This window comes from Solea solea, chromosome 8 (genome assembly GCF_958295425.1).
Source record: "Solea solea chromosome 8, fSolSol10.1, whole genome shotgun sequence".
Lineage (NCBI taxonomy): Eukaryota > Metazoa > Chordata > Actinopteri > Pleuronectiformes > Soleidae > Solea > Solea solea.
The window spans coordinates 5,129,078-5,155,990 of NC_081141.1; the positions used below are offsets into that span (position 1 = coordinate 5,129,078).

Sequence of the window (26,913 nt, forward strand, 5' to 3'; positions counted from 1 at the left end):
ATTAAATTTCAAAGCAACACAAACAGTAGCGGATCTGAATGGGAGCCCTGTGGCACGCCACTGTTTCACAGTGGAGCAGAGGTCTCAAGCTCGGGGCCTTCAGTCGATTTCAAAATGTTTTTTTATTTTGATATTTCTAGATTTATTTTGCTTCGGAAATATAGTTTTTTATTGTGAATTATATATGGTTTATTGTTAAAAAAAAATGTTGTTATTGCTATATCTTGAGGGAATATGGTGATATAATGTGGCCCCAAGGTCATTTGAGTTTAAGAGCATCAATAACCACAGCTGTGGACCTGCTCTGAATTGTACTGTATCTACTGCACTGAGACTGTATGCCATGAAAGTTCACCGTGTAATCTCAGTGGGTTGGCTGAATACAAATGTTTCCTTGTTTTTATAATCCACAGATCTCTCTTTGTGAACCGAACAAACGTGTTGACTCCAGCAGAGCTGCTCCTGTTCTCAGTCTACCCGTGGTCTGACTCCGCTCGCCGACATCAAAGGTATCCTCGCCTCACTCTCCGCACCTCCAGCCTCCTCTAAACGCTTTGTTCAGCTCATCATTGCAGTAATTACATTTCTGCAACCCTGGCAGTTTTGGGGGGGTTTGAAAACCCGAGACGTAACTTTCGTAGTTATCTCCGCTGGAGGGAGATTCACTCCATTGTCATTGAGGAAACTTATATGATTCCTTTTTTTTTTTTTTCCCTCGTTTAAGTTCAATGTGTTCAAGAGGTTTTCCTCAAGGGAATGTTCTCTCATTTCAATAATTCATGCAGGTAAATGTCAATTAAAAATGTGAGTCTTACACAGGAACACGAGAGGACACTCGTCCAGTCTTTAAAAACAGACTCAACTTTGTAGGAAGTGAGAGTTTGAAGTCTTAATTGCAATTTGGACATCTTATATCTTTATAAGATATGCTTTTCTGACTTTAATCCCACACATGTGTCAATGTATCCATGACCACCTTACTGTTGGCTGCTTTTGATGTAGGACTAGAAGCATGTTGTTCTAACTTCAAATGCAGCGTCTGGAATTTGGAATGAAAGATCAATTATTTAAAACCTATTTGCGAGGCACTCTACATGCCTTATAGCCTTGTGTGGCACATTTGTTTTGATAACGTTTAATACTATAAGCCTTCGCAAACTATTCTGCGCTTTCAAAGAGAGTAACAGAGACATGTATTTGCATTCAAATGATTTTTTTATGTCGCTTCCTGCATGTGTGTGTGTGTGTGTGTGTCAGTATCTTCCCGCCTAATATCTTCCCCATAGCAAGGCAGCTCACAGAAAAAGTGATGGAATAAAGTATGAATGATAAACAGATGCTTTTCTTTCGCTCTCGCTGTGAAAGTGATCAGACAGACGCTCCGTGCTCTTTGCTAAGCTTTTGCTTATCCTGGAATCACTCGGTAATGCCCCTCTGAGCATTAACACTTTGTTAAATGTTACTGAAATTCACACCATCTGGAATCTTAAATTGGAGGGAGAATCGTTCTCTGTGACAGAGCATCTCTCTCTGTCTGCTTTGATTTAATGCTATTTAATGTATTCAAAAAGGAAATAGTTTTATTGTGTCCAATTGTCATGTCTATAGCATCTAATGATGAATAAGACCTTTGTTTGTTCTACACAAACACAACTAATTCAAACTAACATCAAGTCACTCGTGCCGTGCCGTGCCGTGCCGTGCCGAGGCGAGTCGAGCTGGGGCTATAGGTGGCTGACTGTAACAAGAGGTCCAGCAGGTAGAGCAGGTTGAAGACTGCTTCCGCCCACCGCATCTTCACATGTAAACCCACACCCACACGTACTGTCCACCCACTCATGCAAACACAGAAGCAGGAGCAGGTGTTCTTAAGTTCTCACTTGTGCCACTGAAAGCTGCATCCTCGGATGGGCATCAGATGGATTTAGACAAGGAATTAATCTGCACTGCAATTACAGCCTCTGGAAAGGGGCTGCCACCCTCCTAGTCCCTAATCAGGTGAATGTTTCTAACTTAATAATGGGCACTGATGGTCACACTCAATTATCCTCATCTTTCACCTGCAAATCTGTTCCTCTTTCCTCATTATAACCCCCTATCCATGCCCCTAAGGACATGCACCACATGCTGCCTCTGCGCTGGGTGACCTCCACAGGAGCTATAGATCTCATCTGTGTCCTCTTTGACTCCTGGAGACAAAATTGAATAGACATTTTGGAGAATATGCAAATTGGGTGGGGTTGCGTCGACCGGTGCGAGAGGACTGATGCAACTCAAACGTCTAGGACGGAGAACGCACATCGAGTCGTCAGGGAAACTACAACGCCATCTGCCTTTTAGAATTATGCAGTTATTTCATTATTAGTTTAAAAAAAGGACAAAGCGTATTAATAGACATGACACAGTCAGTCTATAGTCCCTTTGCAGGGGAGTTTTTCAAGATCATCCAGAAAGCACAACAGAAAATACGACGTGGCAATACACATAATACAGCAGTTCATACATAATTTATTAAAGAGCAGCACATAAAAGTGGCAGTAAAGAGCAGCAGCTGAGGGTCGGCTCGTTCTTACTGCTCTGCGTCAGCTTCACATGTCCTCATGTGCGTACACAAGGTTCAGCAGGTCAGTTCAGACCGAGGCGAGGCTCGTCGTCAGTCTAGTGCACCACGCATGAATACTCAATCTCACTTTTCCATTCCGGCGGAGGCTATTATTCACCGGGACTTCTTCTGTATTACCTTGTGCCGAGTTGCAAGTGTGTGGGTACCAGCGAACTTCTTCAAGTTTCCATGGTTACAGTCGTTTTGATTCTCTCTTTTTGACCAAAACAAGAGTGCGCCACCTACTGTAATGGAAAGTGTTGTGCTACAGTCCATAGAGACTTTGACTGGACGTGTAGTAATATGTCTATAGGTATAATGTCAGTCCAAGAATAAGATGAAATGTTGTGATTCCAGCTTGCTCCGGTCAGAATCTGTGCGGAAACATTTCCATATACACACAGAATGAGAATCACATCTTGGCAGTGAGGGAAATTCGAAAAAGGCTTTAGCTCAGCCAGATTCTCCTCACTTAAACCCATTCGAAATCATTTTTTTGTTGTTGTGTCATATAATAATAAGACATTAACAGTATAATCTGAGAATAACGACAGTTAAATGCTTTCAATTTGACCGCAGAGAGGAGTTACGACAGCAGGGGCTCTTGTCACTGAAGGATTTGTGCTAGCGGAGTCCGTCAGCCTTAATGAATACGACGGCAAGGATCTATTCCAGTGAGTGACCGCTGCATCTGATCTGCCAATCTGCGCTTAGATTCGCGGACGCACGCGTGTGGATATATTTATTGCGGTGCCTATTTTTAGAACATAAGCTTTTGTGCTGAAGGGCATTATCCTCGCGACGGCAAGACACTGCATCCAATCCACCCATGGAATATGAGCCTGTTTACGCTTTCAGAAAAGTCAAATCTTGCACACTTTCCTATTGTAGAATTCATTGAAATAAAAAATGTGTTTGATTAGCTCTTCTCCGCTCATAAACTTCCTACAACTTGACTTTTCCCGTGTACGTGATTGAAGATGGGGTTAAAGTTACAGACCTCCCATCTGACCGAGGTCATTAGCACACATCTGCTCAACCAAGGCTTTAAAAAAACTAGGGCTGTCACGGTGGCAGAGGGGAATTCTTCAGATGCCCCTCCCTGTGCATTCTGGGCTATTTTGAGTACGGGCCCAGAAGTCAGTGTTTAATGATAAGCTGTGGGGCGTCGCTGACATGCCTTCCATATTATTCCCTTTATGACTCAGGAAGCAGAGGCTACGCCCACCACCACCCCTATCCCCCCCCCCACATAACCCTTTAAGGCCGTGAATCATTAAAGTCCATCACCAAGTACGACCAATTAACATGGCTGCTGTCAGTTATTTGAAGTAGTGGATAGATTTATTGTTTATTGTCAAGAGTGTCAAATGAGCATCTAGTCTGGTCAAGGGGGGGCCGGTCTAGAGGAAAAAATGGTGCAAAAAACAACAACTTTTTATTAGTGAGTGACCAATATGAGATATTCATTATGAAATTAGAAAGTAAAAGTGCTTGTTTTGATATGAAACGATGTGTATTTCACATTAAAAGCATAGAAATGAATAGAAAATTTAGCAAATAATGACGAGGATAACTGTAATTAAAACAGCTTAAATGTGATGTCATTTAATGTTGACCATAACGCAGTGATTACAACCAGATGTCTTATTACTATGATAAAAAAATATTGCTAACAAATACATTTAATCTTATATTCTGTCTATATTCCTGTGTGGTGGGTGGGCCGCATGTAATCGATTGGAGGGCCACAGTTTAACACCCCTACTACATGATCCCGATAAATACCCCCTGTGATTAATGTTATCATTTAAACGAGAACAACCTTTCAACAGCAGGTAGACTTCAGTCACATGGATGTCAACTTTAACTTTATTGTTATGAAAAACAACAACAACAACAACAAAAACCAGCGCTGGAGTTAAGGAAGAGTCTTGTCAGAAGAGACTCCACGCCAAATAAATAAATCATCCGCACGCAGCCAACATCAAAGCGGGATTGTGTGCCTCAAAGGGAATAAGGGCATTGCACTCACCAGTTCTTATAGTGAAGAATGAAGCTTGTTTTTACGCACACACACACACACACACACACACACACACTGTTTTTGTTTCATCTGCATTGATCGCTCCCTCTCCTTGATTATCGCGCGTCTCGGTGGCAAGATCGGCTACAGCCTACTCCGATGTCTTTTATCATCCGTCTACTCTTAGACAGATACGTGCGCTTTATTGATCCCAAACTCGGAAAAAACTCCTCCACGGTCCAGAAGATGATGTCACAGCCTCACGTATATGAAGACACAAAGCCTGCGCCGCAGCCGGGAAAAATATCGCTTGGAAAACTTTTTGGAAAGATTTAACTGTTGAATAAAACAGAGATGGCAAGGATCGGCCCGTTTCTTGGCTTTGGGGGGCGTTTTTGCACAATTTACTGAATTCACAATTTCTGTTTCGCATTAGGTTTGGAAAAATGAGATAATATTTCTTAAATAACAAACTATGAATGTGGGGAGCCCCGCGGTGGCTGCCCACTCTGCCCAAAGAGAAAAATAATACATTTATTTATTTATTTATTTGTAAGGAGAGTTGAAGAATGCCTGTCTAAAGTGTACATTATTATTTTTGACATAATGTTTTACCACTTAAATCTGTTTTTTATTCCTCTTTTAACCCCTTTTTTCTCTTGTCGTCCCCATGTTTTTCTTTCCCTTCTCTTCCAGCTCTCTCCGTGCTTCTCGCGGTCTCTTCCCTCTGCCTCGGTTAGAGTGGGGGATGTCTGTTTTCTAACACTTCTTGGCCCGCTTATCTACTCGGTCTGTATTGTGGTGGATTGATATTTCCAACCCCATTTGTTATTGTGCTGTCAGCCTTCTTGATATCATACCACCATTGGCTTGCAACTGTTATCTAGAAATCCTGATTGTTTATAGAGGACAGTGTCCGTGTGTGTGTGTGTGTGTGAGATACCAGGCCTGGGTGTCTGCGGGGAAGTTTGCATGTGTTGGATTTGTGCCTGCAACCGCGCTTGTCTGTCAGAATGCATTATTCTGTGCATGAATTTAACCGAGCCCATTCCTCCGTGCTGGCTGTGACTGTTTGTTTGTAGGGACACAAATCACTCCTCTCCACCTCTTGCCTCATGTGCACAAAGCGAGAATCTTTGTTTTTGTGACAGTGTGCCGTGCTGTTTTGTTTCACGGGCCGTGTTTTCCTCTTGCAACGTGATTGTTTTTATGACAAGAGAGAATAGAGCTCAAACGTCTGGGCGCTTCTCACATCCAGGCGTCCTCTGTGGGACAAATTTGACCTCGCTCCATCTGGGTGTTGACTCCAGAAACTAGTTTAAAGTGGTTTGATACAGTGCTTGAAGTTGGCTCGTGCTCAGCACCAAAGGTTTTTCCTATTAGTTACAGTACAGACACTTCCCTCAAGCTGCTGGTAGTCATGGAAAGTATATAAAAATAAATATGCAATAATTTGTTGTGTCTGACTAAGTTAAAAAAAGAAAAAAATCACACTATAATAATAGATGATTACTCATGAGAAGCTTTTGGCCCTTTAGTTTGACCTAAATTATATTCTCTATGAATAATTATTAAATTGCCCTAGAGCTGAAATAATTACTTGATGAATCATCAACTTTTTTGATAATCGATAAATCGGTTTGAGGCTTTTTTTCATTAGGAAAACATGATTTCTGATTGTTTCAGCTTCTTAAATGGGAAGGTTTTCTTCCTTCCGTTGCTCCATGAGACAAAGAAATCATTCAAACATTTTATGGACCAAACAATGACTCGATCAATCGAGGAAATAATCGACAGATTAATCGGTTACGGAAATAATCTTTAGTCAAAGCTCTAAATTGCCCACATTCACATAAATGCAACCATTTGCAAAGAAGCTTTGTAAAATTTAGAAAAACAAAAACTATCTCATATTCATGAATTATCTCTTTAAACATCATCAGTAAATCAGGTATCCTGAACTGAACTGTTCTTGTGGGTTACTTATTATTTATTATTTTCAGTTTCTTCAAACAAATGTCAAAGTAAGTCTTTGAATTTGTAAAAAAGTACATTTTAAAACATCAGCAATGCAATAAAGTCATCAGAGTCCTATCTTGGCTCATGACTCACCCACCTCCTTGGGTCAGGGGCACGTTAATGACATGGTGCCCCCTCCTCCCCCCTTCTCTTCCCTCCCTTTACCGCTTAGTAAGATCCGTACAACGCGCGACCGACACCGGACATGGAGGACTATGACGTTCGCTCGGCCGCCAGCATCCTGGCCTCCGTGAAAGAGCAGGAGGCGCGCTTCGAGCAGCTGACCCGAGCCCTCGAGGAGGAGCGGCGCAACGTCACCGTGCAGCTGGAGCGCGCCAACCTGCCTCCCAGCTCCACCGCCAGCCAACCACTAGCGTGGCAGCAGGTGGTGATGCAGGTAAATGACAACGCCAGCCAAAACCTGCACCATCAGCAAAGTGACGTCCGCACCTCATCTGTTCCCTCCTTCCACTTGAGCAAGTTCATCCATCGTCATGTTTGGTCCCAATCATTGCTTTTCATCACCGCCGGAACTCCATAATATCTCTGTTCAGTCTCCCTCTGATGTGGGACACTGTTGTGGACAATACTCCTTCACCCCCCTCCCTCGATGCCATTGCCTGTCATCCAATCCCATTTTCCTTTCTTGGATATTGTCTGGCGGTGCTGTTGTTGATTGGATGTGGCCCGTCTCTGGCCAAAGTATGTGTTTGGGGGGGGCGGGGGCATTACAGTCGTGGTCAGGGCTCCCGTCAACTCTGTATGAGCAGGAAATGTGTGATGTAGAAATGAGACAGCTGTCACCCCCCCCCCCCCCCCCCGAAAAATGTCAGCAGTCACAACAACCCGCTGATCGACACATCTTCAAACTGTTCACCGCTGAGAGGAAGAAAAAAAAAAAATGCAAAGGTTAACACTTCCTCTATTAGCAACTCCAAGGTCAGACATCATATCGTTTGGTTGATTCCTGCCTTTGAGGGGAACTCTGGGAGGATTGTGTTTGCGCCGCATATCATCAGAAAGCGTCTCGGACACATTTTTTTAATAACGAGAATTTGAAAGCACAGTCTCGTAAATGCAGCACCTGCATCGCCCGGGACGGATCACCTTTAATCACAGCAAAGTGGGCGCGCTCATGTTTTATTGATACAGAGAAACCTGAAGAGATGGAGCTGCTTTGGCTAAATTTGCCTGTGGTATTTATCTTGTGTCACTGTTCATTTCTTACAGGGCGTGCTGCCAATTTGGCCTCGTGAAGAGAAAAATGAAGAGAGAGAGAGAGTGTGTGTGTGTGTGAGTCTGTGAGGACATTTTGACCATCATTAGGGCTGGTCTTTAAACTTTAAATTACTTTTTAAGGGTTAAGACCTCAAAAGGGTTTAGTTTAAATTTCAGTTGGCATTATGTTTATGTTTTGTTTAAGTCAAAGGTTGAAGGTTAATGTTAAGGTACAAGAAAGACCCCACAACTGGGCCCCACAACTGGGCCCCACAACTTTAAAGGGCTTTTTCAGGGTTAGGGATGGTCAAGGTTAGGGTAAGGGGCTAGGAAATGCATTATGTCCATAGTGTGTCGTCACTAAGATATGAAAAAAGGTTTGTGTGTGTGTGTGCATTTCACATAATGAGGTGACATGAGAGAGGATTGCGTCAGGTCTCTCTCTGTCCCCCTCTATCTCATCTTTGCGTGCAATGGCGGCTGCATGATGAATTAAGTATCTTTCGGGGGTTTAGACTCACAACCTCAGGTCCAGTGTACCCAGACTGATAAATCAGATGCATGCAGACAGCTAATGAGCGGGAGAAGTTATTGATCAACGTCCTGCCCCGCTGCAGAGAACTCACCTTTGAACACACCGTGTCTAATCATCAGTCCCTTTTCCCACCGTTCAAGATCGGCGTGGTTTATAATCACCGCTGCGAAGGGTCACTGAGATGTTTTTCTTGCGTCCAGAACAGTGAGGCGCGGGCCCTGGACAGCAGCCAAACACCCCAGTAAATAACACGCTGGTGTTTTGACAGCGTTGTGTGGATTTAAGCCATCAGAGTCGTTTCCTCACTGAATTTAATGTCAATGAGATTTGTAGCCTGACGCGATGTCAGGGGTCGGTGACGAGACTTTTGGTGAATGTGACAATATTTACATATAATAAATATCTTGTATGGATTCCTGTGAAACGGTGCTACACATACAGTATGTATGTTATAGTGAGCAAAAGGATTTTAATTACTGTTTAAGAGAGATAAGCAATTAATATATCACCCTCTAATGCTAACATAACTCACCAGAGTGTGCATGACTTGGAAGACTGTAGTTCATGTTATTATTGTTTATATTATTTAGGGATATTTATTTTGGCCTATGTTGATGTCGATGCAGGATATTTGACACCTTCCAAGACCTTATTTCCGTATTTCCACCGGCTCTACTCGCCTCGGCACGGCACGAAACGGCACAGTTTCACACCCAGAGTAGACTTGTAAAGAGACTCCTGGTAGTTGTTGGAGATTAACCCACATTTTTATGCCACGGCGAGGCGAGTAGAGCTGGTGGAAATTACTAATTGAATTCAGATTCTCACTCACTTCAATATTACACTTTATGAGTTGTTGTCACGCAAGATAACCCGTGATTATGCTGCGCTAAAAACACTCCGTTAGCGTTACTGAAGAGGTGCTTTGTCGTGATTCAGTGACATGGACCGATGCGCCTCGCAATCCGCATTCACGCGGCCCCGAGATGTGCGTCGCACATGCTAAGATCATACGCTGCCTTCGTTACCCTTCGGTAAGTGATTTTTTGCCTGGAGTGTTATCGCCAAGGCTCTGAAAGGTCAAGTGTTGCGTGATGACAGTTCATTGTGTGCAGAAAGGCAGACAGCACTCAGACAACCATGTCTGTCTGGAGCGAAGAGAGAAGGTGACCTCATTTCATATACACCAGACGTCTAATCTACCCACTGCCGCTGCCCGGTGCATGCATAGTTCCCCTCTCTTAGTGCAGACAATCACCCAGCTTTGAAAAGGCTCAACATTCAAGCCTGAAGACTAAATTGAAATTTCTTTAGTAGGGAAATGAATATGATTTGAAAATGACGGCGTCTTGACATCACGTGCAATTCACAGCTTTTAAACTAAATACATGAAGAAGACAAGCAGATTTTCCCCACAATACGCCCAAACAACACTCACAAACGTTCAGAAAAACAGTGGTGAAGATGAAACTCCAGCCTTTGCAGTGCAGCATGTCCAAAAAAGCACCAAAAACATGACGATACCATACGATTAAATAAAAAAAAGTGAATTATTGTCGTTATATTTAGGTATATAAAATTGAGAGAGATTGTAAATGCAGGGGGAAAGTAGAATATCATGTGTATGACGTATGTGGTGACCATTTGTCTCTTTGATCACCTCCTATTATCGTACAAGTGACGTTTGTCCCCTGACAAGAGAAAGATAAACGTGAACTGTTGTTGAGCCCTGGAACTCGTGAATTATTTGTCTTCAGTGGACATCATAAAATGCTGGTGTTTGGTATTCACTGCTATATTCAGTGGGATTCTACCCCGGCTGAGGGATGCTATCCCTTGTGCAAATGTTGTGGGAAATTTTCAAAGGCGCGTGAGCTTCAGAGAGAGGGAACAGTGCTGCCTTTGATCCGTGCCTCTGTCTGCGGTGAAGATGTACAGGCCCCGGCCCTGCAATGGCACCGCAAATACTCGACCCAACAATCCCTTCACCCGCCCTGCTCCCACTTTTATTCCCCCAGCCCTGTCTAGGCACAATGGATACAAAGGGCTGAGGGTGCTATAGCGACAGAAGATCTATCCTTCCACTGGCAGGGCCCGGGAGCTCCTGTACCCTCGTAAATCACCTGCCTAACAATGAGCCCTAGTTTGCCCCCTCCCTTCCTCTGTCTTCTCTTGTCTTCATCCCTCCCTGTGCCATCAAGAACCTTCTCGCCTCCCATAAATACCCTAATTACCTTGGGGTGAAAGTGCCTCTTTGTTTATTTTTGTATGCCGCACTGTTTCCGTCGTCCTCCTCCTTTGCTTATTTCCTCGCAGCCTGTGAGAGAAGTTCACATTTCAATTCAAACAATATTGCTGTCAGTTGACAATGTTTCCATAAATGAGGTAATACCTCAACAGTTTAGTCTGTGTGAAAGTATTGACTTCTTCATACAGCAGAGTGATGCAAATGGAGCAGCAACTCCATGAAATCATTTCAGTGCTGAGGATACATTTTCCACTTTCCCAGTGGTTCTCTATCTGCAAAGTGCCAGTATATCTTACTGCAGAGGTTCTGCACCTTCCACCTGCCACCTTCTTCTTCTTCTTCTCCATCCTGGTGCATGATGCTTTGACCTTCAACAAGTCAGCTTCACCATGCCTAGTGTATTAAGTTGCTGCCATGTGATTGACTGATTAGATATTAGAGTTAACAAGCAGTTCAACAGGTAAACCTAACAAAGGGACCAGTGATTGTCGGTGAATCCTGACATTTTACTGAGTTTTTGGAGCCAAAAGGGTCCATTTGCTCAGGCTCGACTAAAACAGTGAAGTGTGGGTGCTATTTATGTTCTTGATCATCATTTATTCACTCCCTTCTCGCCATTAGGAGACACACTTTGAACCACGCCGCTAATGATGGAGGTGGGCAAGTCCTTTCTGTGTCTCGATTCGGCCCAGGAGCCGCTGAGGAAGGACAAGATTTCTTACTCAAGGCTGGGGTTGTGCATAATCCACTTGTTCAGATAAACACAGAAAGCGAGGTATCTATAAAATAGAATTTTTGTACTGTGGGCTATTTATGTTTCCAAGCCTTTCTCTTCCAACCCAGCCAACCAAACACTGGGGGACTCTGTGTCGACCGCGGCGCGCCTCGCTGCCGTTTGATCACAATCCATTAAACCATTATGTTCTCTAAAAGCATCAAGAGTGGAGTGAAAACTGCTCCCGTTTCCTTGACCACACATCACCGCCGCGTACTTCCAGAGGTGAATAGAGGAGCTAAATGTCTTTTACGGCCGGAGTGCGTGGAAGTCCTCGTACTTGGAGATGACCGTGGACCTGCCTGTTAAGTTCAGAGACTAAACTATTTTTGCCCAATGTGTTTGAAATAAAGCGTCCTCCTCCTCCTCCTCCCAGGACACCTACGCCACCTGTGGAATGTGACCTCACCTCTCAGTCTCCACCAGAATATCCAAACAAGGCCGGAACCAAAAACAGAAGACGCTTAATTGAAAACAGTTTTAGAGGTTTGTCGTGCGGCCTGAGGTGTTCTTCGAAAGTCTTGATTTAATCATCATCATGCGTTTAACTAACTGCCGTGACATTTTTACGACATGACTTACAAGCGTGTAAAAAAAAAAAATGAGGACCAGAAGCTGCGGTCAGTTGTTTTGCTCGGGTAAATTTGCGCTTTATTGAAGAGAACATTCCTTACACCTAAAGGACTTAGAGCCCAACTTTTCTTTTGTTCGCCTTTAAACTGTCTTTTGGAATCAAAAAATAGAACAAATTGACTTTGGTTAAAAGTGCTTGGAGGCCAGGGCCACAGCTCGACAGAGAAATCAAAGATATTTGGGGAAAGAATAAAGACTCAGGCGTGTATTTTATCATCTTTCATTGGGTGGGCGTACAGTATATGCAGCAACGTCAACTTATAGCAGTACAGTCATACAACCACACACACACACACACAGATGAGATGATTTTGCACTCAGGCTGACTGACTGTATGAGGTCTGGCATTGCCTGAGGCTAAACCGACTGTAAAAGACTGGACACTACAGAGCCAGGAATCTGCAGACCTTTGCATGTGTGTGTGTCAAACAACACACACAAACACAGTCTGGAAATCATGCAATTTGTCTTCAGCTGAAGCCAGACTATGGGCCCCTCTCTTTATATGTTGCAGGATTTGAAAGGGGTGAAGTGGAAGGAGGTCGGGCTCGGTATGTGAGCCGTCTGAGAGTGATGCTAGTGCTGCAGGAATGTGTGAAAAGACGGCCTCATTCAGGCGGCTGACTAAAAACAAACTGTTTAGTAAGCATCTTTTCCATGGAGTGCCGTAAAAAAAAAATACATTTTGAATATTACATTTCAGCCAATATGAAATTCAGTATTTGCAATTTGGGATGGGACGATATGGGACAGTATGTACTGATATTATTATTCTGATACAGTCATTTTAGACCATTTATGAACTATGAAGCTGTTTGTCCAAGAGTCAAAGACATCAATTTTCTCGCCCATAAAGAAGAAATAAACAGCCCAAACATGACTCAGCTAAAATGCTTTTGCTGAATTTTTATGGACATTTTACAGTCGCTGCACGTGATTTATAGGATTCTTTTTTTTTTGGGGGATTTTATCGCATTCTACATTTATATCAGTCAGATATCCTGATCCTCTGATACTGCTGGATCAGAAATTGGTCAAATGGAGTTCCAAAAACCCTAAATGCCACATAAATGTGTACATTAAGCACAGGCTGTAAAGACTACAGTGAACAGAATATGAGTTATTTATCTTAAAATAAATGAAGCAAAAAGACTGTATTGAGTTATATTTGTATATAATATCGAGCCTTTACCGCAGCTGTGTTTTGTTTACTTCCTGTGGCTGCTGACCTTTGACAACGAATACCCGCCCCACATCATCCAAAGAGCCACACCCAGCATTCCTAAAGAATGCCAGCTATATGCTATAGGTGGGAAATGTCATCTATCTTGCAGTGCAATGCAAAACACGCACTCAAGACTCTCCACAGCCAGGTATAGTCTGCGATACTGCGAGTGTGTTAGCCAAGGTCAAATAACAAAACTGGCTCAACAGATAGAAACCGAGTCTCTGAGTTTTCTTAGAGAGGATGTTATGTGTCACAAATACACTCATTATATAAAGAAGAAGAGGCTTGAACAAGCACAGTTAATCACTCTGGGAACGGTGGCTGTTTGCACTTACTGTGAGTTAAACAGAAGAGTGGCAACGTAATATGAGAACACACAATAAATGATTCTCTTATGCCTAATTTAAAGGGCTTTAGTGGCTCCTGAGTTTGTTTTTCTGTATAATGTGCAAATAGTGTTTAAGTGAGAGAATCTATACATGTTAGTGCTATAATAAATCTGTGATTTTACATAGAAACATCAATCACAAGGTTAAAATAACACACAGCCCTAATTCAATGTATAGAAAAATAATGGCGACTGGACTCAGATTCATCACTGTCACAAATGCAGCTTCTGCCAAAACGCTGTGGCTTACCTAAACATATAAAGTGCGGTGTACTCAATATATTGAATTACAAATATATATGTTTATCTTAAAATGAATGTGAATGAAAAATGACTGAAAAATCATTTAGAATGCTGCTGTTTTTGCACGTGTCCCAGTTCTCGTGACATGATGGAAAACTAGGAAAAAGTAATAAAACTAATAGCCGTATTTCATTCTTGCAGGATTGGGACATAAAAGCAGACAATAGAAGCGTTTGGTCTGAACTTTATTTCCCAATGTGAAAGGGAAAATTGCCTTTTTTGCAAGACAAAGGTCCCAAATAGATTGGACTCTAATCCTCTGCATCGCTGAGTAGCCGTTTTTCAAGGGGGGGGAATAAAACATGATAGTACAAGTCATTAGAAAAGGTTTTTTTTTTTTTTTTGCAAACTGTTCCATTGTTAGAATAAACAGCAGTGAGCCTGTAGTAGAGAAGATCATCTTGGTCCTGTACACACATGCATTATTTTGTTATCAGGCTCCAACATTGTCCAGTGAATATTATAAACCCCCTAAAGTTAAAGATAGTAATACAAAACACCATATACGTTGCTTATGTTTCTACTTTCTCTATCGGCTTAAACTAATTTCTTCTTCCATCTGTTTCTCTCTCTGGTATCTGGAATTTGCTGTAAGTGAAAAAAAAACACGATCCAAACAGATGCGGCTTCACTGGAGGTGTCTGGCTGTCGACGCAGCCTTGTTGCTGCACATTAACTTTTCCACCATCTGTTTGACACGTTTGTGCTGACTTCGGTTAGGTTTGATTACAATTCCTGGATTATTCGCACATCTCGTACATTAATGTCACACACACACCCCGCGCGCGGGTCGGTAGCAGGCGTCCGTATGATCTGTGTCACCTGCCCGGGATGTTGAGGACATTACCATTGTGGCAGTATGGTTCAAAGAATGGCAATTTGTCACCAGTGATGAGATCAAACCTTTATTTAACCCTTGGAACACAGAGCATTTAGGCTGCTTTTTTTCCCCATTACTATGTTAAAACGTGCAGTAAATACAGAGGCTATAAGAATGTGCAATATAGAGTGTCTTATATCCTTTTTATTTTTGACTTTTTTTTTCTTTTTCACCAACTATGTAAACACACCTGAGCAAAAAGCACTCAAAATTTTTAAAATCTGATTGAATTTGTGGAATTTGGAAACTTGCCACGCTTCAGGGTTCGCTTGACTCGCTTTTATGAACAGAAATAAAAGAAAAAAACTGTCTAATTTTGTGACTTTTGCACAATTATTGCAACTTCATATTGCTACCAAAAAAAGTGCAACATAAAATGAGTCATAATTTTGACTCAACAACGCATTTTCTACTGTATGTGACCAATAAACACACACAAACAGGATGTCCATATAAGGCGTTGTGTATTATTCCCACGCCAATTTACCAAGCATGCGTGAGCACCAAGGGTTAAACAGTGACACTTACGAAGTCGGAAGGAACTAAGCACTTATCCACTAGGGGGCGTCTCATCTGGTTGCAAAAAAAAAGAACTTGAATGGAAGTTTACCGTAAAATCAGTCTATTTCTCACATGATTTATAACATTATTGAACATTTTCCTGACTCAGTCGCTAGTTTCAGGTTTTCTTTAATACAACATGATGACAGTGATTGACAGCTGGTATCATCCAATAGGAGCCTGCTTGCAGGTGTTGCCTTGTCTGTTTAATTTGAATTAAACAGAGAACATTTCACCAATCCCGTGTAAAGAATTCAAAGTTATTCGTGCATGAACATCCAACTGAACTTGTGTATTTTAATGAAGAAATGTGAAGTTGTTATGATCCTATAGTTCTTATTGACCCAAGGGGAGTGGATGAAGGACCCTTGCACAGTTTGTGGGGCCAAAGCAAAGCGTAGTGAGCACGTAGGGCTTCCCAGTCACTGTTTTGAGATAATAAATCGCAAAATCTTGGCCACGTGAAAGTCTGTAAAACGTTGAGCCAACAGTCAACTAAAACTGGACATTCTTATCTACTCTCACGAGTATTCTAGAGCACTTAATGGATTTTATAAATACGGTTATGAAAGTCACTCAACACTTAAATGCCGTAAATGGAACGTGACATCGTGTGTGATATTCCTCTTTAACTGCTTTTTTGAAAGGTGGCGTTGGTCGGATGAATTGTTAATCACACTGTTGGAGATAAGGAAAAAGGTCTCGATGTAATGTTGCATGGTGGGCCATGTCTTTCATTAAGAACAAATGTAATGCAGTAACATTCAGGGAAATGAAATAACACTGGCAAGCGGGTGGAATGCAAAACCTCAGCCATTTCCGCTCCGTTTTGGAATTTCTCCTTTTTCTCCCGTTTATTTTAGACCAGTCATCCTTTTTCTCTCCCCTGTTCAAACTCCTTTCAATTTGCTAAACGTCGATCTACGTTATTAGATTAACATTCCTATTCAGCCTTGGTCACAGTCACAGCGACTTGAATGCGAATTCTTCCACGTACGCTCCACCCCTCCCTCACATCAAGTGCAGCGAGAGGAACGGGACAAAGAGTCGCAGAGAAGGAGCTGTGTGTGCATGTGAGGGTGTGAAAAGGGTGTAAAAAAATCTGCAGAGTATGGGGTGCCTTTCCTCCAGGAGGGGCAACTTTTGTTTTGTGTGTGTGAGCCCCTGTCCCCCCCCCCCTTGTCCCTCCTTTTCCTGGTCTCTCTCTGTCTTTGCCAACAAGGAGGAGGGGTTGATGGGTTGACAGACAGACGCAGCTGGAGTGTATAGAGGGAGCTGGTCCCACCCCACTAAGATGCCAGAGAGCCAGAGATAGAGCGAGAGACACAGACCCAATGAGCAGGATGAGTGGAGAGAGAGAGAGATAGGAGGAGGAGGAGGAGGAGAGAAAGCGGCTTCACAGCTCCTGCTGCCTGTCTGGGAACCCTTCTTTTTGTTAACACACCTCCTCTTTCCCCTTTCTCTCAGCCCCAGTGGTTTTTGTTCTCACTCTGGCCAACTTTTATGTGTGTGTGTGTGTGTGTGTGTGTGCATATTGCACATACACAGTTAGTTTGGCTCCATTCCTTTTCATGGATTCCTCCTTTCGTTATAGGGGAGGGGTGTAGTGCGAAGCGATGCTCCCCCCCCATCTCTTTCTCTATTTCCAGATATTCATACAGCATCTCTCTCTGCTGAGGAGAAAGTAGGCTCCTCTTTTCAGCTGTTTTCAAAAAGGTAGCCAAAATCACATAGGATAAGGTCATTCTCATTTCAAAGTAAAAGCATTCCTGCTCTCACTGCTACATATTATACACCATATAGTATCCCGTGTAGTTGTTAATACATTAAATATGATACAAGTGTCATTGTTGCATCTTAAAAGTTTGATATGCATGTTTATCAATGACCAGTAATAGAATATAAAATATTCCTTATCGTCCGCTGTAAGAATATGTAAATTAATAATTTGTAAATGCTAACATTTTTTGTTTCTTTAAATTATTTTGAAATCTGGGATATTCTTCATAAGCAGTGACATATTAGACCCTCTATTGGTCATATTGGGTGTGATTCAGTGTACTACCGTTCAATGGGAAATATGTCTATTTCGATGCGCTGGAAACGAGGTAACAGCATAGTTAAGAATAAGGAATTTTGATTTTGGTCCAATCACAGCTCACACAGGTCCAAAAAGTAGCTGTTAGTCTGTACTCCAGTTACATCCAATGGTGAGATTGCAGATTGTGATAAAGTGATACACATACGTCATTGGGTGTCAGGAAACTCCCGCTTTCCCTTTCGGTTATGTGTATGTGTGAACTACACTAAGATGATGTGTGATGATGATTGATCTAACTGACATGACCGACATAAACGTATAAACGAAGCCTTCACATAATCTGGAAGTTTGTCCTTTTTCCCTCATCATTTTCACCACTGCTACTGTAAAGATGGTGCAGTGCAAGATGGAGGCCCCTGTAAAGCAAGGCCCTTGCCTAGAGTATATTTAAAGGGCTTATTCTAAGGCTACACAACATATATATGTATATATTTTTTTTTATTGTAAAATGATGATCCAAAACGTATATATATTTAGTATAAATAGTTTTATCTTCTAATACACCGTACTAAATGTGACGCAGTTAACCTTTAATGTGTATTAACTTAAATCAGTAGATTTTATTTGGTTGAAAACAGTTGCATCTTCACAAAAAAAACCCCTAGTGATTTCATATTTGAGAACATCCGTGCTTTTATTTTGAAACGCACCTTGTCCCACTTCCGGTAGTGCCCTGCCTTACTCTGTCCGGCTTGACACGGCGGAGCAGAGGATGGCTGCTTGCTTCTGAGCTGCTGCCTCTGCGCTCACAGAGGGAAACCTCAACGTAAATAGACGAGGAAAGCGCGAGGGGAGGAGAGGAGAGGAGGCGAAGGAGAACTTTTTTCAGACCAGGTGGAAATAGTTGTCACGCGTCTCCGCGGGAGCTTCTTATTTTTATCGGGAACGAAGGGGGGATATTGGACCATGCCTGCTGAAGTGAAGCAGGTTAGTGTTGCTGAGACTGCCTCTCTCTCTCTCTCTCTGTCTGTCTCTCTCTCCTCTTACCGTGTCTTCTGTCTGTCTTTTCTTGTCTTTCTCTTGCTAATTGAGTCGATTTTGTTGAAACCTTTCTATTTTCATCCTGCAACAGGACTCTCTGTGTGTATTGTGTAGCTTTATTTCTGTTACATCTTTCAGGAGGATAGTGCTAGAGCTCTCTCTCCCCCCTCTGTGTGTGTGTGTGTGTGTGTGTGTGTGTGTAACCTATGTGTGCACGTATGTGTGTGGAAATTTCATGCCTGTGCTACAATGACATGAGATACTGTATGGACTATGTACTTACACCACTTAGTGACCATTTCATGCTGTAAATAGTCCTGACCATGAAATATGTTTGCTGGTGGTCCTATGTGTGTGTGTGTGTGTGTGTGTGTGTTCTGCAGTAAAGCACTGTGATGACACATGGGTTCCATGACACATCCCTGGGCTCTGACCTGTCCATCCTATAGAATGATGAGGTGTGATGGTCAGACGAGCAGTGAAGTATTGCAAGTCTTGTCCCCCCCGATCGCTGCCTGTGAGGCTCTGTATGAGCCTGGTGACAGGATTTACAGCCTGAGCTGTTAGTGCCAGTCGTGTGAGAGACATGGCATTAAAACGCTCTTTGTCTTTGACTTGCACAGATACCACAGGAATGTGCTTTTGTTAGCTCTCGCAAACTGTGTCTCTCTGCGTTTGTGTGGGTGTGTACGTACCAAGGCATGATGCGCGTACGTTATTTGGAAGTGTTCCCTGTGTTTGAAGTGCATCCACTCAGGCAGCCTACACCATCCCAGCGTTCTTTTCCCCCGCCGAGCTTGGCAGCGCTCACATGCACTAAAAAAAGGAAGAGCGATATCCAAAAAGAAGGAAGGAAAGTGGAGGGAAAGTAATCTGATTGAATAAGGTCAACCTCTCATCAGCAGTTACTCTCCTCTGCTGGGAGGAGAGGGGTGGAGCTACCAAACCCCACTGTTTGGCAGACAAAAACATTCTGTCAGCTCTGATAGTAATGCATTAACAATTCCCTCCTGGATGGATGCCACTTGATAACTCAAGGAGCGTCCGCCAAAAAGAGATTTCTCCCTCACCCTCACTTTGTTCTTTCCATCCCTGAGTTTTGATAAGTTTGAAGGCTGCACTCCAGGTACGCGTTAATGGCTCAAAAGCAGAGCAAACGTTGCCTATTGGAATTTGTTGGCTTGGATTAAGGGAATGGGGTATGAATTGCATGTCTACAACTTGAGAGCATGTCCTCTCCATATGCGTCCCCAAATAGGTCAAAGGACTGTGACCCCCCGTAGGACTGAGATGGTTGGCATACTTCGGCGTCGTAGCGTGACCTTTTCAACTCCACACTGAACATTCCACAGCTCGAAAGCACCTGCTGGTCAACATGTGTCCAACTCACACTTAATCCATGCGTGGATCAGTTTCAGTGTCTAATGTTTTCGTTCGCCTTCCTTTTGCACAGTTATGCTATCCAGGCCTCTGAGAACACACGCCCCACGCACACACCCACACCCAGCAACTAACTCACAAGCATCAGTGCTCCGGCCAAACCTACATGACAAACTTTAAATGAATATAATTAAGTTATAGGGAAAGTCTCCCATCCAAGAGAATGAGCAACAACAAACTCAAGTGCTAAGAAGCTACCAAATTCATTCAAGATGCATTCAATGTACCTGGTAAATGTGTGTGTGAGGCTTAGAGGTGCAGCTTTACGATGCATATACATGTGTAGTCCACTAACCAAATGTTTGCAGTCATCGATAAAACATTGTTTAGCTCTGTGTCTTTTCATTTTGAAGATGCAAGGGGCACAGAGAGAGAGAGAGAGAGAGAGAGAGAGAGAGAGAGAGAGAGAGAGAGAGAGATACTGCTCTACTTTGACCCCGTAACGCTGCAGCAGAGCTTACAGTAAGCAAATGTGGATTACTGCATCCCACAATTAGTGGAGGCAGCCTGCACCAGACCACGTCTGAGTTAAATATAAACTGGCCTTTATTTTAGAACTTTGCACCAGCCGGCTAGCCCCCAAAACCTTATTGAGTTTAGTCGCAGAGGCTGAGGTGTCTTCTGCTCATGAAAAATAGAACAACAGATTCGTCGTGGAGGAGAAAGGAAAACATCATGAATAATCCAGTAGTCATCATCTTGCCAAAGTCTATCAGAAAGCCGACTTTACTCTTCCTCCGCAAGCGAGAAGGACCCGTCTGAATAACAAAAATAATTCACCAGTGATTCAGCCCGACTAAAGCAGGTCTTGTCTTCAGACCGCTGGTTACTGGCAGATGCCTGACAGCCAGAAGGGCTTTGAGCCGCTGCAACTTCACATTGCACCGTCCCCCCCCCCCAAAATCTGATGTTGTTTGATTTATTGCCGAAGTTCATATACAAACAAAATCACTGTCAAACTTGTCTCCATCTAGTTATTTTTATGACAACACAACCGCACTTGTGCATTCTTTCCCGTTCCTTTCCTCGGGCTCTGCTCGTGTGACTGTAGAAGACGTGCAGATCAATATTTGAAGACATTTAGAGCATGAGGAAGAGGCATTGTTTTGGGGGCGTGGAGGTCCAACAAGAGTAATGCCAATGACCGGAAACATATGAGCACTCAATAGCTGTGGAGAGTGCATCCATGTAAAGGGGGTTGGGTGAATGAATTATGAGAGTAGGGGGGTTATGAGGGCTGTTGTGTTTTGAATGGGTGAGAGTCTGGGAAGAGCTTTGATCATATGGTGACACACGCTTGATGACTGGTGATACCAGATGGCCTTCCCATCACACAGCCTGTCCATGCATACAGGCCATTGTCACCCATGTTTTCCATACTACTCCTCATGGCTGCACTTGACCCATGGCGTGAAACAATATGGCAGCAATGGCGAGGTTTTGTGTCCCATTTCAACATGCTCATGTTGAATAGAAAGTGTTTAATTACAGCAGGAGGGTAGAATGGTTTTTAGAACCTGTAATGCCACTATCCTCAGGGAGTGAGGCAAATAAACAAAACATGTGCTGGATACAGCTTTCCATCTGTGCTGATTTCTCTGCTGGTTTATATAATTGTAGATTGAATATCTCTGGACTTATTATCTGACTAATTAAGGAATTGGAAGTATCTCATTGAGCTCTGGAAACGTCCTTAATTTGAGTTTACATAAGCTACATTTTCTGTTTTTTTTTCCTCATTATACTTGAATTGCACATTATTGTCTACAATTGTATTACAATGTTTTTTTTTTTTCTTGATTGAATGTAGACTTGTGAAGCAGACACAGTGACACTAGTGCTGTCAGCTCCAGGAGTAATATCTGAGCTGCACAATCAAAATCCCTCCTGCCTCTTTGTCACTACCCTGCAGTTATTAAGTCATGTCACTCAGAGGAGAACAGCTCAGTTTGAGGACATTAGCTAGACAATTGTACAGATCTACATATATGAATCAAAACTTAATTGACAATGATAATTAATAATTAATTAATCAACTTACATAAATCAATCCTGGTATAGTTCTAATTATTTGTGGTATCTCTCTGAAAGACATTTTATTGACTTTTCTTATCTGAAATCTCCTAATGCAACTTTACCAGACATCTGGTCTACCAAGTGTGGTTACACAAACATAAGAAAAATGTTAAATATTAATGGTATTTGACCCCAGCAAGTTTGACACCGTACTATACATAGTGCACTGTATTTTCCTGCTGTGGATCATATGACCACAGCCTCAGGTTTTCGGTGTTTACTCTGTGGTTGTGTTCTGCGGAGCATTGGGGGTCTATGCCACTCAACCCTTGGCACCACGGACTCACACTTTCTTCGGTCCAAGCACATTTGGCTGACTGACAGCGTGACTGAGGCAGGCCTGCGCTCGTTCACTCACTGTTTGACCACTGGTGAGGACCATAATACTCTCTCAGCTTTCATCATCACGCTGATGGAATTAAAAAAAAAAAGGCTGAGTGGCAGTAAATTGGAAGACTTGTGAGGGATGGTGGAGATGTATGCGTTCATACGGCTATGTTTGGAAACAGCTCTTGGGGAAGATGAAGCGGCGCATTAATGAGATGGCAGCTTATTATCTTGCTGGAGCTGTTCTTTTTTTCCAACCTATTCAGCTTTACAGCGTGTCAGCTATCAAAAATGTGTGCAGAATGGATCCCATATAAAGCCTTAATGTACGTCTTTGACAAACACAAGAACAAATCAATGTTCCTTTGACTTTCAGTGACTTGTATATGGCCTTTTGGCTAATGGTAATTGTGTTTTCGCTGCTGCCAAATACAGTAAATCCTCAGGAGGTGTGGTAAAGACATAGTGTCAGTCAGTCCTCCTTACAGCACACACATGCTAGAGGCTACACAGGAACATCACTTGGATGTATGGCTTATTTATTCCCTATTTTCTCTGCAGGCTACAGACGGAGTGAGATTCATATTGTCCCCATATCCAATAATTACATTTATATCTGTAAGCAAACAACATGAGACATGTTTTTGTAGAGATTGCCGCATTGCAAGTACAAGATACTTCCTCACATTTATACTGAACCAAGCATAAGGTTGATAGGAGTCCTCAAAGACTGTATTAAGAAAGGTTTTCCTTCATATTCCTCCATTTTCTCACTCTTTGTGTGCTCCATCCATGCTGGGGACACTGCTGCCGTCCAGACCGACCCTCAGTCAGAAGGGGATTTCATTCTGGGGCCTTTTTAAAAGGACTGGGCCTTTTTTTTGGCAGTTATGTATAGTTCATACAGGCTCCACCTCCTCTGTCCTGCAGCTGAGGACCTCTCAGAGGGGCCCTTGGGGGCAAGGTCAAAGTCCTCATAAAGATTCTCTCAACTAGAAACGCAAGAACAAACGCCTCTCCGCTTCTCCCTTTCTCTTTTTTAACCCCCTCCAGTACCACTGTACATTGCACTACAGAGCACATCCAGTGGAATTGTGGGGGCTGGGGGTGGGATTGTCGGCTTGGGCTCCTCTTGCGTGTTTAGTCTGGAACTTTCTTTTGAGGGATTAGCCCACTTCCTGCCTCTGGGCCGGCCGCTGGAAGCAGTTGGGATGCTGGAGAGAGCATCGATCCTCCATCATCGTACCATCTGTCTCATGCTGCCTTTTGGGATTAATGATTGCCTCTGACAGCTCTTTAGTAGGACTCCATCAGTGCCAACCAACCATTCAGATTACACTGTGGCAGTGTGAGGAGTTTGCACATCCTCGGTTTATGTAGTGTTTTTTTTTACTTCAGTTTTAAATTTTAGAAATGTACCAATAATGATTGGGAAGCAAAGTGCAGAAACATTGCTTCAGAATGTTCCTGTTTTTTCCAAACTTGTCAACAAGAGGTCAAACAATTTCTCATTTTAATCGATTGAGCTCCTCTGATATTTTCTGTTTTGGCAGACACTGGCTCAGATAGTGCCTGATGGCTGAGCTATATTTGCTAATTTAAATGCCTTTTTTGCTGAAAATGTGTGTATACAATCTGATTTTCTTCTGGTGATTAGTTTCCATAACATTTGTTTTTGGCAAGTCTCCACTCCAAGTAAACAAAAAACAATTCTAGAGCATGGCAGCTCATGAGAGTAATGCAGGGTCCACAGAATGTTGCGTTTAGATGAGTGGCTTTGAAGTGCATTCAGTGACCCTCAGAAATGGCGTTACTTCTGCACATGCATTACACTGAACTAATGCTTGCTGCTGTTGCCACCTTTTGGAAATACCAAGTAGGTAGACATTAGGTAATTCAAGAAGTATGGAAAGCCATGCAAAATACTAAACATTGTTTAGTTGAGTGTCTTTTTAAATATGAATATTGTTTCTTTTCTGGAATTCCGTCACGTTTACTTGCATTTTCTTTTTTATTTCTGATGTTTTTTTTTCCTTTGGGGATGAGGCTATTGATAGAATGAATGGCTCTGAATTGTTGATTGGTTGGACGAGGGGCAAACCAGTGAACAACTGTGTTTTCACTTACATTCAGCGTGTAGTTCAATAATAATTCTGACACAGTCTATTGTCTCCTTTTTGGAACGGCTCAAATATTTCCAACAGCATGTATTTGCAGAGCCATATTTGTCAGAGCTTCGTCACAAAGCCTGGAGGGACTTTGAAATGAGGGCTGGCTGTTACTGACCCTCTGACGGTTGAAGTGTGCTGATGAGGTCTTTATTAGAATGCTGCTCTGGCCCCTTGCAACACATAATAGTTGCTGTAACTGCCAATGGCTCTGGTCCAGGGAGAAAGTAAGAAAGAATGATGGAGCAGGAAAGAGTGAGAGGGAAAGTCCAAACCATTGCAAGCTGACCAATCTTGGAGCCACAGCGCTCATTACTACATGCAGCCAAAGCTGGCACAGCTCTGACTCCACTTCAACGAAACCAGGAAAAAAACCTTGTGACACTGGGAAAGATACACAAGTACCTGGCATTTTTGGTGCTGCCAATTGTACTATGAAACAGTGTGTACAGTTCACTGCTTTCTACAGGAGAAGCATCTACACACAAGGCTGGCCATCATGTACCATTAAGTGTGATGGCACAGCATTGTTTCCTCTGTCCCCATCTTCTCTTAATATGTGTTTAGCCCATTCTCAGAGGAGCCACTGGGGAACAATGGAGTGATGCGCCTCCTCATTCCACATTCCACATGTCTCTATTGAGTTGTCTAATGAACCTCTACACGCATGGCCTCCACAAAATACAATCCCAGTCCATCGCGCACCCTCATATTTAATTTGTTTGGAATCTGTAATAGGCTGTGAAGTGTAGCGTCGTACTGTGATGATCTGTGCCAGCCAGGTCTGTGGTTATGTAGGGACAGGTGCCAGCCATCAGTAGAAGGTGCTGTACTTAACACTGCGTGCTGGGCAGTGTTGGCCCTGTTGTGTAGGCTTTCAGAGCTGCCAGTATCCTGTTGCTCCAGCCAAGCAAGCTTTTAGCTCGGTAATAGGACATTGAAGCTGCATGTTCACTTTCTGAAGAGGGGGCAGCTGAAAGTTAAAGAGGAAAATGTTGTGTCATTGAGAACGAGATGCAGGGTGGTACATGAAACACTGGACAAATCGCTTCCTGTGTTTGCTTTGCTTGAGTAACTCTGCCGGCAACCTAGGTGGTGAAGAGCTACGAGCTGCATTATCGGGCGGGTGGCAGTGGGTGGTGCAACAGACCAAAAACACTAAACCAACACAAACAAAGTAAACAGACAGAGTTTGTCACCACAATTGAAACTTCATGGCTGTTATTAGTGAATCCAGCATTTCAGTTTAACATGGTTCCTTCAAGGTTTCCCATACATACATTACTCTCCACCGCCACAAATTGCTGTCTGGTTTGATGAAATATTCAGCATGTACTTGCTTGAATTATTAGCTAATAATACACTGGGACAATGTCAGTTTGAGATAGAGGAGAGTCATGACCTGATGGTGCAGGTGCATTAGCTACTGGGCGTCTGAAATACCCAAGTTTCTAACGTTATTTGTGTTTCGTCTCAACCCCCACCCAAACACTTTCTGTACATCTAATGTTTTGGGTAACTTGCTGTGAAGAATCACAGCATATATTTTCCTCCTGGCACCTTGAGCCTCAATATTCATATGCATATTTATTTATCTGTGGCTTTTCTGACATACCATTGTTACAAAACTATTTTGTCTTAGAAATTCAAGACGTCTCTGTTTTGCACCCTACTTAATCAATGAGCTGTATTCAGGCGTGTGTTTGTATTTCTTTTACCTCCTCAGATGGTGGACGTGTGGAAAAGAGTGCACTAAACTCAGCAGAGTTTTCAGACTTAAACAAACAAGGACTGTTGACCTAGAACTACTTGAATTTCCAAATTCTTTCCACCACAACCTTGTACATTTAAGAGAGTCTTAATCCAATAAAACCCACTCATCGTTTGTTTTGTACTCTGTCTCTCTTGAATCTGGCTCTGAGTGTGTGTGTGTGTTGGGGGTAGGTTCCTGTGAAGGAGTGGCCAGCTGCAGCCTCTGTTGTTCAGGCCGCAAGGGAGCACAGGGAGTGTTTTTGGGGTCATGGAGCAGTTACATTCCAGACTCGAATGCTCAGATGCGACCACTCATTCCTCACTTTTAGCCAAGCCATAACCCACCTCCGCTGTTTTCTCTGTCCCTTATCTACGGTCCTCTGTGCACAGTGTGTCAGTGGCACTATTCAGGCTTCTAGTGTCTGGAGCTGGCCTGCAGAACATGTATCAATCTCCTCCATATGCTGTGCAGATGATGGACCAGAAGGTGTAGGTGAAGGACACCAGATTGACTGCACCGTTTCCTTGCTCTGCCATGTTCTCACACCCCTCAAGTTGTTAGTTTTAACAAGACCATGTTAGAGTGTTGTGCAGCTAATGATGATAAAAGTGTGCTGACTGCTTTACACCCTTCTGTTATTCCCTGCAGAAA

At 42.9% G+C, this 26,913-nt stretch overlaps 1 protein-coding gene across 17 annotated transcripts in view; it reads left to right on the forward strand.

Moving 5' to 3' along the window:
• arvcfb (ARVCF delta catenin family member b) overlaps positions 1-26,913 on the forward strand; it is a 206,474-nt gene that overhangs the window by 82,296 nt on the left and 97,265 nt on the right. For 14 of the 17 annotated variants that reach the window (XM_058635404.1, XM_058635403.1, XM_058635406.1 and 11 more), the window contains 3 exons: positions 414-509; positions 5,325-5,417; positions 6,820-7,044. In XM_058635404.1, the coding sequence (XP_058491387.1) occupies positions 6,853-7,044 (192 nt within the window). In that variant the 5' untranslated portion in view covers positions 414-509; positions 5,325-5,417; positions 6,820-6,852. Of the gene's footprint in view, positions 1-413; positions 510-5,324; positions 5,418-6,819; positions 7,045-18,221; positions 18,445-26,913 lie in introns of those variants that run through there. The other 3 variants (XM_058635405.1, XM_058635420.1, XM_058635419.1) reach the window with 3 other exon arrangements.